The sequence below is a fragment of the Geotrypetes seraphini genome, chromosome 1 (assembly GCF_902459505.1).
Source record: "Geotrypetes seraphini chromosome 1, aGeoSer1.1, whole genome shotgun sequence".
Classification (NCBI taxonomy): domain Eukaryota; kingdom Metazoa; phylum Chordata; class Amphibia; order Gymnophiona; family Dermophiidae; genus Geotrypetes; species Geotrypetes seraphini.
The window spans coordinates 300,290,137-300,306,257 of NC_047084.1; the positions used below are offsets into that span (position 1 = coordinate 300,290,137).

Genomic DNA, 16,121 nt, shown 5'->3' on the forward strand with positions numbered 1-16,121 from the left:
TAAGACTAATGTTTGTAGAGACTACGGGCCACTATGAGTGTTTGAGAACTGCTTAAGACAGTTCATTCAATTAGCTGATTAACATAGACACTGGAAAATGTAATTACCCAGGTCGATGGTGGCAGGTTGGAAGCAACTAAGCAGCATTGGGGACACAGGCAGTTAAGATGTTAGGACAGTTCTGGAAGCTGCTTAGATTACCACAAGGAAGCAACCAAAAACTATGCCTTGGGAAAGAGTGATATAAGAACATAATATGGGCTAAACTGATCAGAGACATGGTCACCAGCAGTGGCCAATCTGAGTTACAATTAATTATACAGCATATCACAAAGAATACCATTAGCAGTAAATTTGAGACAAGTTCTTACACCACAAACCCTGGAGAAGGAGCAAGGTTCATTACTGTCACATTTGGAAACATGATCACATTTGGAAACATTGCCCCGAAAGAGCAGTCACGCTCCTTGGCTAGCAGCTGGACTATATCTCTTCAAAGCTGGCAGCAATAATTGAGCAGACCAGATAAGCAAAGTAGTGTTTTGTTGTCCTCATCTGTTACTGTCTCACAAAATAGGCCAGCAAAGAACATGTACTTCACTTCATTTCTACCCACAGTTACTGAGAGTTTAAAAAGGATTGACTATTAAAGTCCTAAACTGAATGGCCAGAGACAAGGATTTTTGTGACAATCTAACTCTCAATGCTCCCTGTGTTACAGACTGTGAAGACATCTCCTAGCCTCCAGCATCTTCTCTGTCTCACACCAGTTCAATTACTCTGGTGTAAGGTGATCAGCATTAAATATTAAAATTACAAACGAACTGCAGTTAATATTTAAGGTTCACTAGACATAATAATGTTAAGTAGACCGATATTTTATGAAGTTGCTTCTCCTGGTGCAGGCTCACACACGCCTCTAGATAGCGCTTCTCAGAGACATGATAACATAAACCTGGTATGCCAGACATATGAGACTGGAACATGCGTATCACTCGTGCCTCATCCAGAGTCTGATTCTAGAGGAGTTCCCCGAGCTAAGAAGAAGCCAGTTCCCATAAGAGCACTCATGCATCAACACAACCAGCAGCAACATTAATAACTCCCTCGCCCCGCTGCCACAGCACTCCATGCACTCAGAGGCCCAGGAAGAGAAGTAGACCCTGGAAAAAGACAACACCCCACCCACAGCTAGCCTGTGCAAGATAAGCATTACACACATCCCCTGGAGCTATCCATAACTCTGCTTAGCATCAAGTCAAAGGCTGTAAAGAAAGCAAAGCAAGAGAGAGAGAGAGCTCATTATTCACAGCTTTCCTCTCCTGTCAAAATATTTAAAAGAAAAGCAATGAACATAAGAATTGCTGGTTCACAGACAACGGCGCGAAAGACAAAAGCGCGCGCCGACAATTGAGCGCAGCGTGCGCCGCCGCACCGCTCTAAATTACAGTTTTTAGGGGCTCCGACGGGGGGTTTTGTTGGGGAACCCCCTTAGTTTACTTAATAGACATCGCGCCGGCGTTATGGGGGGGTTTGGGGGGTTGTAACCCTCCACATTTTACTGTAAACTGAACTTTTCCCCCCATGCCCCCTGTCGGAGCGCTAAAAACAGTAATTTAGAGCGGCGCGGCGGCGCGCACTGCGCTCAATTGTCTGGGCGCGCCTTTGTCCCGGCACGCTTTTGACCTGACACCAAATTGCCACACTGGGACAGACCGAAGGTCCATCAAGCCATCCAACAATGGCCAACCCAGGTCCCAAGTACCTAGCTAGATCTCAAGTAGTAAAACAGATTTTATGCTGCTGATCCCAGGAACAAGCAGTGGATTTCCCCAAGCCTTGTCAATAATGGCTTATGGACTTCTCTTTTAAGAAATTATCCAACCCTTTTCTAAACCCCGCTAAGCTAACCGATTTCACCACATTCTCCAGCAACAAATTCCAGAGTTTAATTACACATTGTGTGAAAAAATATTTTCTCCAGTTTGTATTAAATCTACTACTTAGTTGCTTCATCACATGATTCCCAGTCCTAGTATTTTTGGAAAGAGTGAACAAGTGATTCACATCTACCCCTTCCACTCCACTCAGTATTTTATAGACCTCTTTATCATATCACCTCTGAGCTGTCTCTTCTTCAAGCTGAAGAGCCCTAGCTGCTTTAGCCTTTCCTCATAAGGAGGTTGTCCCATCCCTTTTATCATTTTTGTTGCCCTTCTCTGTATCTTTTCTAATTCTGCTATATCTTTTTTGAGATATGGTGACCAGAACTGCAAACAATATTCAAGGTGCAGCCGAACCATAGAGTAATACAAGGGCATCATAACATTTTCATCTTTGTTTTCCATTCCTTTCCTGATAATTCATAACATTCTACTTGCTTTCTTAGCCACTGACACATTGAGCTGAGAGTTTCAACATATCCTCAACAATAACACCTAGATACTTTTCCTGGGCAACATCCACACTGCCTTTAACTCCAAAACTGGGAATAAGGGATGTGCATTTGCTAGTGTACCTAAAATAAAGTTTGCACAATATTAATCGTATACATATGAACCCACAAATTTATGCACACAAAAATAACACGAGGAAAAAGTCTCTGCAGATAATTGGATGAACAAAGGAGTGGTAACAACCCAGAAAAGGACATTGACACCAAAGATGTTCCGAATAAGATGACTATTTTCAATCCAGACAAAAGAAACCCCAGCATTTGGCTGTATTTGAAATATAGTGACCAAATGTAGCCACGTTTAGGCTAAACAGCCTACCTCAGGGGTCAAAACTGATTGCTACAGCCAGTAAAAGCGAAATGTTTCCACAAGGGATCTTTCATAGGCAGCTCAACACATACAGTACACTCGGGAAAATTACACTAGAAGTTTCATGTAATGCTTAGAATACCTCGCTGCACTGACACGGAGCTGTGGAACTCAATCTAAGAATTACAGGAAACTTCTGGTGTAATAATTTTCCTGATCGTATGTATTGAGCTGCCTATGTGGATACACTTAACTTTTACTGACTGTAGCAATCAGTTTTGACCCCTGAGATAGCTGTTTAGCCGAAATGTGGCCACATCAGGTCCCTGTATTTCAAGTGCAGCCAAGCCCTGATTTTAATCTGGATGTAAAACAAATTCTTATTTTGGAAACTTTGTGATGTTAGAGTCCCTTTCTGTATCGTCACCAATCCATTGTTCATTCCCCAAGTGCACACATATAGAAACATGATGGCAGACATAGGCCAAATGGCCCATCTAGTCTGCCCATCCGCAGTAACCATTATCTCTTTCTCTCTCCAAGAGATCCCAAGTCCTCTTGAATTCAGACACAAGTCTGTGTCTCCACCACCTCTTCCAGGAGACTGTTCCAGGCATCTACCACTCTTTCTGTAAAAAGTATTTCCTTAGATTACTCCGGAGCCTATCACCTCTTAACTTCATCCTATGCCCTCGCATTGCAGCGTTTCCTTTTGCAAGTTTAAAAAAAAAAGTTTTAATGCACCTAAAAATGTACTAAGACAATCTGAAAAGTAAATTCTGAAATTCAGAGGGAAAGTCCAAAAATGAACTGAAAAGATTGTGCCCGTGTTCATCCTTACCAGGCAAAAACATTGCATTTCTATTCTACTCTACATGCTTGGCCAGGGGTGGAGGCTTGTGTATTATATTTATTTTTTTATTTATAGACCACTTATAGCATAAGTGGTTTACATTCAGGTACTCAAGCAAGGTACACTCTATTTAATGTACCTGGAGCAATGGAGGAAAAAGTGACTTGCCCAGGGTCACAAAGGGCAGTGTGGAATTTGAACCCACAACCTCAAAGTGCTGAGGCTGTGGCTCTAACCACTGCGCCACACACTTACAGAATGAATTCTTCCCAAAACTCCAGGTGTGTCACTTAACCGTCCCAGCCTCTCACTGCTGAGGTTGTCAGACTCTTAATGCAGAGCTAATCCCACACCATTCTGACAGCTTCAAACACAATCTTGTCTAATTCTCTTTCAGAGTTTCTCTTTCTATGAGCGATTACTTTGATCTTTCTAAGCTCTCTCTTAATAGTCCAAAATGACTCCACACTCTCTAATTTGGATCAGGATTCTTATGTCTTTTCTTCTTTATTTTTACCTGTAATTTTTCAAAGCATTAAAATAAAGAGAAATATCTTCAATGTGCCAATGAAAGACTTCTTCATAAATATTTGCATGTGACTTGAGGTGAGCTCAGGTGACAGCCTGACTGCAGTGATGTCTGATAATGATCATTTTCCCCTGTTCTATTGAAGTCACTTTTCTCCAGAACAGCAGATTAACCTGCTGAAGTGGTTCTTTGATCCAATTTCCAATTTACTAGATAATTTTACTTTATACAGATTTTATTTGTACATTAAAGCTTCCATAAGGAAAAACCAAGCACAAGTTTAAGAAGAAAATATTTCACATACAAGTTCAAAAATAAACAGCGCCCAGGTGACTAAAGCCTGACTCACTCAAGCTTTTCTCAAAAGCTTAATAAATCAGAGCCTTTGTGCTTTTAATTGGCTTATGTAATACCCGCCACACAAAATCAATCCACCACTAAGTTCCTCTCTATCAAAACACTCTGACTCAACCTCTGGTCCCGCTGGGCTCCGTCATCTTGGTTTTTATAGTATTTGCTGTAACTGAATAGGGCACTTTTGAATCTACATCCGTATTTCTCAATGTTTTCAAGCCCAAGGCATTAATTACAAAAATGTTGTGCAACTCACTAACCTCTGTGTAGCAGGCCAAACAAATTTAAAATAAAAGGGGGTGGGGGGTGACAATGGATGGATGACAGTAAGAGGCAAGTGTGAGAGCAGAGGCCTGTGAAATACCTGATGAAGTCTAAAAGCACACTGCCATGGCACACTGGGTGGGAAGTGCTGCTCTAGAGCAGTGTTTCTCAACTCGGTCCTGGAGTACCCCCTTGCCAGTCAGGCTTTCAGAATATCCACAATGAATATGCATGATAGAAATTTGCATATAATGGAGGCAGTGCATGCAAATCAAGTTTATGCATGTTCATTGTGGATATCCTGAAAACCTGACTGGCAAGGGGGGTACTCCAGGACCGAGTTGAGAAACACTGCTCCAGAGAGCTCACAAAAGGCTCTGGAGATGCATTCATGTGCATGGCAGATCTTCAGACTGTTCTGATGGGAGCTTCTTGTTTGTCCCCCTTTCACTAAACCACATTAAGCTTAACGCAGGTAAAAGGACCTAGCACAAGATGCATTAAAGCCTCTTAGCATGTGCTAATCGCACACTACTTATTTTTTAAAAAAAATATTTGGAGGAGGGGCATGACATGGCAAGGAATGGGTGTGGAAGCACTATTACTACTACTGTACTATCATTTTATAGCACTGAAAAGTATATGTAACACTGTACATTTAACATGCAATAGATGGTCCCTGCTCGGAAGAGCTTACAATCTAATTTGGACAGACAGACATATAGGGGTTCGGGAATTTCTTGCAGAGAGAATGACAGGATGGACATAGGTAATTTTACAACAAGTGGGAGTTAGGAGTTGAAAGCAGTCTCGAAAAAGTGAGCCTTTATCTTGGATTTGAATACGGCTAGAGACGGAGCCTGATGTAACGACTCAGGCTGTCTGCTCCATGCATGTGATGCAGCAAGACAGAAGAGACCGAGCCTGGAGTTGACAGCAGAGAATAAAGGTACGGCTAGAAGGGACTTGCCTGATGAATGGAGGGGGAGATAAGCATGGATAGATATTGAGGGGCTGCAGAGTGAGTGCACTTGTAGGTCAGTAGGAGGAGTATGGTCTATATTCTAATTAACGTACACCAGGGGTGTCAAAGTCCCTCCTCGAGGGCCGCAATCCAGTCAGGTTTTCAGGATTCCCCCAATGACTATGCATGAGATCTATTTGCGTGCACTGCTTTCATTGTATGCTAATAGAGCTCATGCATATTCATTGGGGAAATCCTGAAAACCCGACTGGATTGCGGCCCTCAAGGAGGGGCTTTGACACCCCTGACGTACACTAAGCGGATAACGCAGGAGCATGGTAGTAAGGCCCCAACTCTATATATGTCACCGAAAAATCAGTGCTGACTAGTGCGACACTAAGTGCAATTCTACAAAAGTTAGGTGCACTTTTATTTATTGGCAGATTCACCCAAAGCGGTTTACAATGCACTGAATAATAATCAGACTTAGTGCTGCCTAAGTGGCCCTAGGCATCCTAACGTACATCAAATTACCTTATCCGTCCAGTATCACTGAGCAAAATTGCTGGAACCAACCACCATTTACACTACAATCTTGTAATCACTATCTCAGGTTCAGAAAACTTTTTAAAACTTCTGTTCCAAGACAGGGAGCCAACCCTGAAGTAACTGAAACGGGAACGGTAAAAGACAATGCCTAAACTATCTAATGCAAATCCTAGGACAGAACAAAGAGCCAACAATAATAATAATAATAATTTTATTCTTATATACCGCCATACCGAAAAAGTTCTACGTGGTTCACAACACGCTGAGCTAGTACATACGGGTTACAGATAAAATACAACAGATTGGAATGACAGAAGCTTGTAACAGATAAAAGCAGAATGCATTAACAATACAATGCAGGTAAAATACTTCGGATTAAAAATAAAAGAAACTTATAGACAGTTAAAAAAATGCATTTAAAATACCAACCTAACAAGCCAAGCTGATACAAATAGAAATCATCAAGTTGAAGTTTGAAGAACTTATTTAAAAATGAAGCAGAAAGCATTAGGATACCAACCTATCGAAAAGTTGTGCCTTTAGCAATTTTCTAAAATTAAAGTAGGAGGAGACCTCTAACATAGTTTTTCCAAGCCATACATTCAGTTTGGCGGCTTGAAATGCGAGGGTTCTCTCAAAGAACTTCTTATAACGACATAATTTTATGGAAGGATATGTAAACAACTGTACTCTATGTGTAGTCTTATTAACGTGACTCAAGGAAAGTGATGCACAAGATAACCTGGTGATAAACCAGAAACTGGTTTATAACAAATGACCTGCCTGTACCTATGTATTTGAAACTATGACCTAACTGCATTAATAGTTGTACTGATCTACCTGTACTAGCAAACCTATTGAATGTCCGAGTCAAACTGTCCATTGCAACTTCCTGGGTAACTGACTCAACCTCTTGTAATCTGACCATGAACTGAATCGGCAAAGGAGGAATATAGAAAAGCCTGATTAACATAACATTGTATTTGTGTCAGTGTTTTTCTTGGCCCAAATACCTGTGCCTATGTCAAAAACAGGCACCTAACTCAGAAACATGCCCGTGATCCTCCCCTGACCACACCCATTTTAAATATACACTTTGGAGTATGTGCCTACTTTTTATAGAATCAGTTTTTTCAGTTAGGCGTCTGTCAATTAAGTCCATTTGATAGCAATTATGAGGTGTAACGTGTCAATTTTTGGTACAAATTAAGCCTATTAATCAATTACATTAGGTACCTACATCAGCTAGGAGCACCAATGTCAGCATCAAACTTTTTAGGTGGACTTTACAGAATTTGGGGCTGTGCTCCCATGCTATTTATTTTATTCTTTTTGGCAAATCCTGCATGCTAATAGAAAAATTAGCAAAGGAGCTGCAAAAATAAATCCTTAAAAAAAACTGCTGCGGTAAATTTGGGCTTAGCATACAGGAAAAATACTATTATTGCTACTAATCATTTCTGTGCTTTACACATTAAGGGCCTGATTCTGGAAACGGCACTTGCCCATGGTTGGCATCTGCAAAATGGGCGCCTACTGCATGCCAATCACCGGTAGGCACCATGTCCAGAATTGCATCTATTTGTTTGAACAAACACCTATAGAAACACCTAGGCATGTCTATGGTCGCCTAAGGCTACTTCCGGCGTAAGCCATGCCTTCGCCGGCCTTTGGTGTCCGTAGATGTGAGTCAGATACCTATATTGTCCCTCATCACATCAATTTTTTTTTTTTTTTTAATGTGCGTCCCGATTAGTTGGCTGTAGGACGCTTACCGCCGCCTACAATCAGGACACCATTTCCAGAATCAGACCCTATATGTAGATACCTTCTCTGTCCCTAGTGGGCTTACAGTCTAAGTTGTTAGGGAAGGGGGGTTGGGGAGGGGGTGCACCTGGGCCAATGGAGGGTTAAAAGTGACTTGACCAGGGTTACAAGGAGCTAGCTGCAATGGGAATTGGACCCAGTTCCCCAGGAGCACAGTCCACTGCACTAACCATTAGGCTAGTCCCATGTTAAGGTCCACTAAGCCAAGTTTTGCCATGGTTTAGTAACAGGGCTCTTAACTGGCGTGCAGAAGAAACACAAGGTAGAATGCAAGCGGAAACAGACAGATAAACCGCTGCGCTCCTGTGAGGAACTGCAGAAAACCTCTGCGCCATGACCACTCACAAGGCCCTTCTCTTTTGGTACATTTCATTGTGAATGGAACTGTCTGCCATGCTTTGCCTAGCTTTGTAGACATCTGCCCATCTGTCCATTTTCACATTTCCGCCATGCTGTGCTTCAATGGATTTTGTGACAGAAATTTATTTATTTAATTCGTTTTGTAGCCCGTTGTCCCCAAAGAGCTCAGAACTGGGTTTAACACGCATCATTTCTGTACAGATTTTTATCCTAACTTGATACATGCTAGGGGCTACTGGTTACAATTTGCTATGGTTGTCCTTACGATGCAAGGTTTCCAGTACAAGTTATACCTAATTCGACACACTGAAAGTTACAATGTATATAATACATTAGCACAAATGTTTCTAGCCAATGCTTAGCACAGCACTTCCCAAACTTTAGTGGCTCCAAAATTCAGACAACCCATCTCTACCTTTCTCCCCATACCTCTGTTTCAGACTGACTTTTGGTATTGCTGATCCTACACAGGTTGAGTTATAAAATCCTATTAGCCTACATAGGGCTTTCTTTTCTCAGCTTCAGTGACGGCTCTAAATTAGGATTTTGTGACCACATATGGGATATCACAACCTCCAGTCAAGGAACCACTAGTATAGCATACATATTTGCTGGGTCTTGTAAACCTCACTACTCCTCAAGGTTACAAACTGATGACACAATGTTAGCTCCTCCTACTCAAGAGACTCTACCCCAGGGGTGTCAAAGTCCCTCCTTGAGGGCCGCAATCCAGTCGGGTTTTCAGGATTTCCCCAATGAATATGTATGAGATCTATTAGCATACAATGAAAGCAGTGCATTCAAATAGATCTCATGCATATTCATAGGGGAAATGCTGAAAACCCAACTGGATTGCGGCCCTCGAGGAGGGACTTTGACACCCCTGCTCTACCCTCACCATATAATGCGCTGTCTTGAGCTCACAGTGACACCCCATTGATGCCTTAGTGCTGGCCCCTCACACAGCCTTACACTTTACTGCTGCAGCTGACAATCTGCTGATATCACAGCCAGGTATCCTGTTCACATCATAACCTCTGCTATTCAGGTCACACACTCCTTCCACAACTCAAGAACGGCCCGGTGTTACAAACTGACATTTCCTTCTCCATACCTAGTCCGGAGGAAATTACTCTTTGAGTCCATCTTTGAGTTCCAAGGCCCCAAACCTGCTCTTGTCAGATCACTTCCTACCTTCAATTCAGGAAGGCACTAAAAACACATCTTTTCTCATTATAGTCCAGCACTGAAGCTCTATGCTGCTGTAAACCTTAATCTTATGCACACTGCAATGATTCCTAGTAGATATTTGCAGGGTGTAAGAAACTATGGTATGGTATATACTTCACTGTCTGTGTAGAGCCACATGAAGACCATGAAACATCTACTTTGTGTTACAATGGAAGCATGCACTTCAGGAAAAAAAGAAAGAAAGAAAACAGGTTGATCAGGTACTTTCCTCCTGCTTCTTTTGTGCTTCCAGCTACAGTACCATAACCTGTTATACAGAAATACCAGGAGATTCCTTCCTCCAGCTCAAAGTGACATTTGTTGAATGGGAGCCTTGCATCATGACAACTGACAGCATTCTACGGTTAAGGGTCCTGTGTGGTATTTTTGCATATCGAGTAGGGTACGATAGCCTGACCCAGGAATTAAACCTGGTCCTCAGCATAGCAGTGTACAAACTGGACTGGCCCTGAGGCCTGTTACACAGTGAAATTCCTAGGAAACTATTTCACAAACAAGGACCTAAGTGAAAATGAAGAATAAGAGCACCAAGCCCAAATTCTGGTTCATAGACAAAATCGCGCGAGACAACGGCGCGCCGACAACTGAGCGCAAGGTTGACGGCGCACCGAAGAAAAGCATTATTTTAAAGGGTTCCGACGGGGGGTGTTGGTGGGGAACCCCCCTATTTTACTTAACAGACATCGCGCTGGCGTTGTGGGGGGCTTGGGGGGTTGTAACCCCCCCTCATTATACTTGAAACCGAACTTTTTGCCTGTTTTTTAGGGAAAAAGTTCAGTTTTAAGTATAATGTGGGGGGTTACAACCCCCCAAACCCCCCACAACGCCAGCGCAATGTCTGTTAAGTAAAATGGGGGAGTCCCCCCCCACTCCCCATCAGAGCCCTTTAAAATAGTGCTTTTCTTCGGCACGCCGTCAACCTTGCGCTCAATTGTCAGCACGCCGTTGTCTCGCGCGATTTAGTCCCGTCACCCAAATTCCGTAACCAGCGCCTAAAGTTAGGCACTTATTTTGAGGGCGCCCAACTAGATAGGCGCTTATCTAAATTGAATAACCAGCGCAATGGAGCTTTTTTAAATCAGCACCGATTGAAACCTAGGCGCCTATCAAGAAAGCGCGAGTCCGTAACAAGGCGCCTCTAAAAATTTAGGCGGCCTTCAAAAATATAGGCGCTATGCACGTTAGGCATGGGCGTGGCTACGTGTGAGGCACCTTGTTACAGAATCACTGCTCTTAAGCGTGCTTATGCGCTGAGCTAGGCGCCTAACTTTTAGTTGTGCCTTGAGCTGGTCTGTTTCTCGGGCGCCTCCAAATTAGGTTCCGCTCAGCACGATTCATTAAACAACACCCAATTTTACTTGAATCGCGTTGAACAGTGCCTAACTTTTGGGCACTTCTTATAGAATTTTGCCCGCAAGGGTTTTCCAGGACCATACCTCATGCACTCAAATGCAATTTACCTTGAGCTATCCGTGGAAAGGCATGAGCTAAATCCAAACACCAGCTATCAGTCGAGAGCAGCTGCTCATTTTTTAACCCACTAACGGAGCCAAAATACGAGTGCAGTTAGAGTGGTAATGAAGGACCAAGTTACTCCGAGAGGTATGTGGAACATGCTGGAGTGGGCTCTAGATCCATTTCTGGATAACAAGATATGCAAATTATTGGAGACTCATCCAATACATGTACATACAACCAGACCTGCTTGTCAATCTCGAGACCTAGTACTGGAGAGACCAGCCATACTTTTAACTCATTCACTGCTGCTGCTCTTTCGCTAAATGGCAGAATCCTTCAGATGACGGGTGCACTTAAATCCTGACCCAATCTTAGGTTAAAACACAGAGAACTCCACAATTAACCATAACTAGAAATACATAATAAAAAAACAAAAATTGGCTAACCGAAGCAGAAAACTGCATTTTGAAATCAAAATGATGATGAATCTGGCAACCTCGTTGAGGAACTATGTGGTTCAGAGATATTTGAGAAGATGAAGCAGGTAATGTGTTATTTGTATGCCTTTAAAACCGCAGCACTGCTTCCATAGTCAGTTGTGCTCAAATTTGAGAGATAAATGCAGTGATCTAAGGCATTTCTAGTAACCCAACCAATTTCTCTGTTCCCATGTTTCTAAGAATGAATATAAAATCACTTAAGGTTCCAGACAAATACAGCCACCAGTGCACTTGGCTAATTTGACATTATGGACTGAATTCTATAAATAGCACCTAAAAAATTGGCACTGAAAAAAAATGCTTATGCGCTATTCTATAAACAACATCTAAAATTAGGTGCAGTTTAGAGGTCGGTGCTTACTCCAAGCAGCTGCATTTAACTTTAGGTCCTCTCTGCAGGTCCTGCCTATGCAGGAACGGGAAATCGCTGCAGAGAGGCGACAGCTGGCTCACCTCGCTGCTGCTGCTGCCAGTTGCCCAAAGATTAAATTACAGTGGCCAGAGCTGGGGAAGAGGTAGGTGGGGGAGTCTGGAGCTAGAGAGGTCTTGAAGGGAAGCAGCATCGGAGGTCGGAGAAGGGAGGGGAGGGGGCTGGAGAAACAGCATGGAGGGGGGAGGGCTGGAAAACAGTATGGGGAAAAGGCTGGAGAAACAGCATGGATGGAGGGAGGGAGGATGGGACTGGAGAAAAAACTGGGCGGGAGGGCTGGAGAAGGATTATAGAAAGGAGAGAATGCTGGATTGGAGGGGAGAGACAGAAACAGCAGGAGAGGAGGTTGGAATGGAAGGAGAGAAAGGGGCACCCCTGTAGGGGGTTGGAAGGAGAAAGAGAAAAAGAAAGAAAGAAGCACCCACTGGAGAGGGGAGTTGGAAGGAGCGAAAAAGAAGCACTAAAATGGTCCAGATGATGGGAAGGGGGAACTAAGGAAATGGGTGGGGTATGAGCGGGGTTGCTTGTCACACATAATGTCTCCACAAATATGGAACCCTTTCTAAAATTAATCATGGAATCTTTCGAGATAACAGTAAAACACTTTCTGAAAGTGAAGAAAAACATTTAGATAGCTTTTTGGAAGGTCTCCAGGAGGCACTGCTGGTATTTGCAAATGCCCCAGTTTGCCTATAGAAGATCTTGCATGGTGTCTATTCGTGCGCCCCGGTTAAGATTATCACATGGGATTTTTGTCAGGTTTCTTAATTCTTTCTGATTCACTTTCAGCATGTTTTTATCATGACAAGAGGTATGATTACAGACGATTAAACATGGGAAGGGGTAAAACGCAGACCTCACGGATCTTATGGACCTCACAGATCTAAAACCGCACGTCCTTAAAAATCTTCATTCGTTTATTCACAGGTCCACCTTTTAGCATATTCCACCGCTTTCCCCGCACGCTCAGCTCTGGTCCCTGGCTCTGCTTTCCCTAATGGTTAAGGAGGTAGGAGGCGTGCCGTGGCTTTAGCTATTTAGCCCGATCATCCCTTCCTCCAGATCTCTCCCTCCGCGCCAATTCTGAGAACCCCCACGATATGACACTGGATGGCAAATAGCTGGGGTGGGGGGGGGTTTATGTGTGAAAAGGCCTGTAGTACATCTGACCTCACGGATTTGAATTACACGTCCTTAAAAATCTGAGGTCAGTGCCACTTTTAGTCTCAGCATAGGTTATGGCTCTGACAGACCTCTATGACACTTTAGAGCTGACGGATCCTAATGCTTTTCCCTCCCTATGCTGAGACTAAAAGTGGCAAAACTTTTGCCCTGAGGTCTGTGCCACTTTTAGTCTCAGCTTAGGGAGGAAAAAGCATTAGGATCTGGTCTGTCAGAGCCATAACCTACGCTGAGACTAAAAGTGGCACAGACCTCAGGGCAAAAGTTTTGCCACTTTTAGTCTCAGCATAGGGAGGGAAAAGCATTAGGATCCGTCAGCGCTAAAGTGTCATAGAGGTTTGTCAGAGCCATAACCTATGCTGAGACTAAAAGTGGCACGGACCTCAGATTTTTAAGGACGTGCGGTTTAGAGGTCCACGTTTTGCCCCTTCCCATTAAACATGACTATTATGGGATCCCACTTTTATAGGGTGAAGGTAAATTTGGTTGGTTGAAAATCGTGTTACTGATCGCAAATCCCTAAGTATTTGTATATAACCACAATTTAATGTTCTGCCAATTGCACTCACAAATCAAACACCGTGAAGCTCCTACAAATCAGCTTTGGCAATAAACGCATTGGAGGTAATCAGGCAGGGCAGATTAAAGATTAGGTGCACATTAAAAACTCAGAACTGTTCCAATGAAAATTTCGCAAGCCTAGAGAATACATGTGGGACACGGGAGAGGGGTTAGAAACTTTGATTAATGAGGATCATGGGAAAAGACTGAGAGGACAGAAACTTGCATAGAGTGGGGCTTTAGGACAGGCAGGGTGAAAGGGGACAGGCGAGGTGGGGGGGGGGAGTAATAAACGCGCCCTCTCCTTTCCCTACCTGGGGAGTGTCTACGAAAACGCTCCTGCGGAATTTGCCCCTCTTGATCTCCATCTCCAAGGCCGAGCACCGGGCCACCGTGACCCTGCTGCTGTGGTTCCGGCAAAACATGCTGCCGTTCCGGACCCCGAGCCCGATCCGCCCCGCCCGTAACCCAACTCCGGCCGCGCCTGCCCCCCGTCTCTCTGTCTCCCGCCACTCTCCGGAGCTCCCGCGTCCGTCCTGCTCTTCCTGCAGTTTCTCGCCAGCTCCTCCTCCCGGCCCCGGGGAGACACCTGGCGGGGAAGCGCGGACACTGCACCCACCGCCGACGGGCGCCAAATTTCGTACGTCCTGCTCCTTCTCGCCAGTCACTGGAGGCTACAGGGGGGAGGAGCCACTTTCATTCAGCCAGAGATCTGATCCAAATAGAGCAGTCGCAGTCAAACATAGAAAAAGTATGAGTATATTTAGTTTCCTCTATCAAAGTGTTTTGATCTTTGATGTGTAAATGAATTTAAAAAAAATAGAAAAAGTAGGGAGGTATATTGAGGAAAAATAGCGTGTAAGAATATGGAGATCAAAAGAAATCCTGAATCTGAATACAAATGGTCTCCAATTGAATATTCCTTAACTTGGAAGTAAAGTTTAACCTTAAATTCACATACGCTCAGAATTGTGTAATTCAGCCTAGGACCGAAGTCCCAACAGCCGGATCCACCACCCAGTCACTGTGTATGGAATAATATATAAATACTTTATATCATTTGAAAAAAAATTTCAATTAATTAATGAATAAATAAGCATTTGCAAAAAAATGTTTTTAAAAAACTTGTGACTTAGCTTATATAGTCTCATGGATCCCGACTATATATAAGCTAAGTCACAAGTTTTTAATGATATAAAGTATTTATATATTATTCCATACACAGTGACTGGGTGGTGGATCCGGCTGTTGGGACTTCGGTCCTAGGCTGAATTACAAAGTTCTGAGTGTATGTGAATTTAAGGTTAAACTTTACTTCCAAGTTAAGGAATATTCAATTGGAAACCATTTGTGTCCAAATAGAGCAGTGCCATAAGAGGTTTTCATCTAGGCAAGACTACCGCAGGGTTTTGGCGGAGAGGGAGGAAATAATCCGATCTGGGAGCCTAAAGAGGCAAACTTTAATCTATTTTCTACATTAGCAGCTGCAATTAAGGTGCCTCTAGAGCCAGAACAACCTATACCAAGCATCAGATAATGGAAAATACTGTACACATCTTTAATTAAAGGCTGCTGAAAGCATATTAGCTCTTGGCTAGGGCTGTATGGTTTACATAAGGTGTTTCTCTTGTTGGTTTGGGATTTGATTATTGTCTGTTACGTAATCATTTGTGCTAATCTGGAGGATTTACCCGTCAAACCTCACCTTGTTCTGAAAAATGACTTCACAGAAGCTGTTCTAGATAGGGTTTCTTCAGCAAAAGCACCGAACATCTACTAGGTAGTTTGTTTTGGGGGTTTTGATGCAACCGATAGAAAGTAACTGCTCGGATTCGCTGAAGTAACATTGAAGGACAGGAGTGGAATAGCCTGTACTTGGAGAGACCTTGGGAGCTCTGATCGACATGTCAATGAAGCCGTCTATGCAATGTGCGGCGGCAGCAAAAAGGGCGAACAGAATGCTAGGAATTATTAAAAAGGGGATCACGAACAGATCGGAGAGGGTTATCATGCCGCTATACCGGGTACTACTCGAAAGGGTCCAGAGAAGAGCGACTAAGATGGTTAAGGGGTTGAATGAGCTGCCGTACAGCGAAAGATTAGAGAAACTGGGCCTCTTCTCCCTCGAACAGAAGAGATTAAGAGGGGACATGATCGAAACATTCAAGGTGCTGAAGGGAATAGACTCAGTAGATAAAGATAGGTTGTTCACCCTCTCCAAGGTAGGGAGAATGAGAGGGCACTCTCTAAAGTTAAAAGGGGATAGATTCCTTA

At 43.3% G+C, this 16,121-nt stretch overlaps 1 protein-coding gene across 2 annotated transcripts in view; it reads right to left on the bottom strand.

Annotated features, from left to right (window-relative positions):
- RTKN (rhotekin) overlaps positions 1–14,395 on the bottom strand; it is a 246,617-nt gene extending 232,222 nt beyond the window's left edge. Inside the window, exon 1 of one of the 2 annotated variants that reach the window (XM_033954583.1) lies at positions 14,162–14,391. In XM_033954583.1, coding sequence (XP_033810474.1) covers positions 14,162–14,272 — 111 coding nt within the window. In that variant the 5' untranslated portion in view covers positions 14,273–14,391. Of the gene's footprint in view, positions 1–14,161 lie in introns of both variants that reach the window. The other variant, XM_033954630.1, reaches the window with a different exon arrangement.
- Between the last annotated feature and the right edge of the window lie 1,726 nt (positions 14,396–16,121).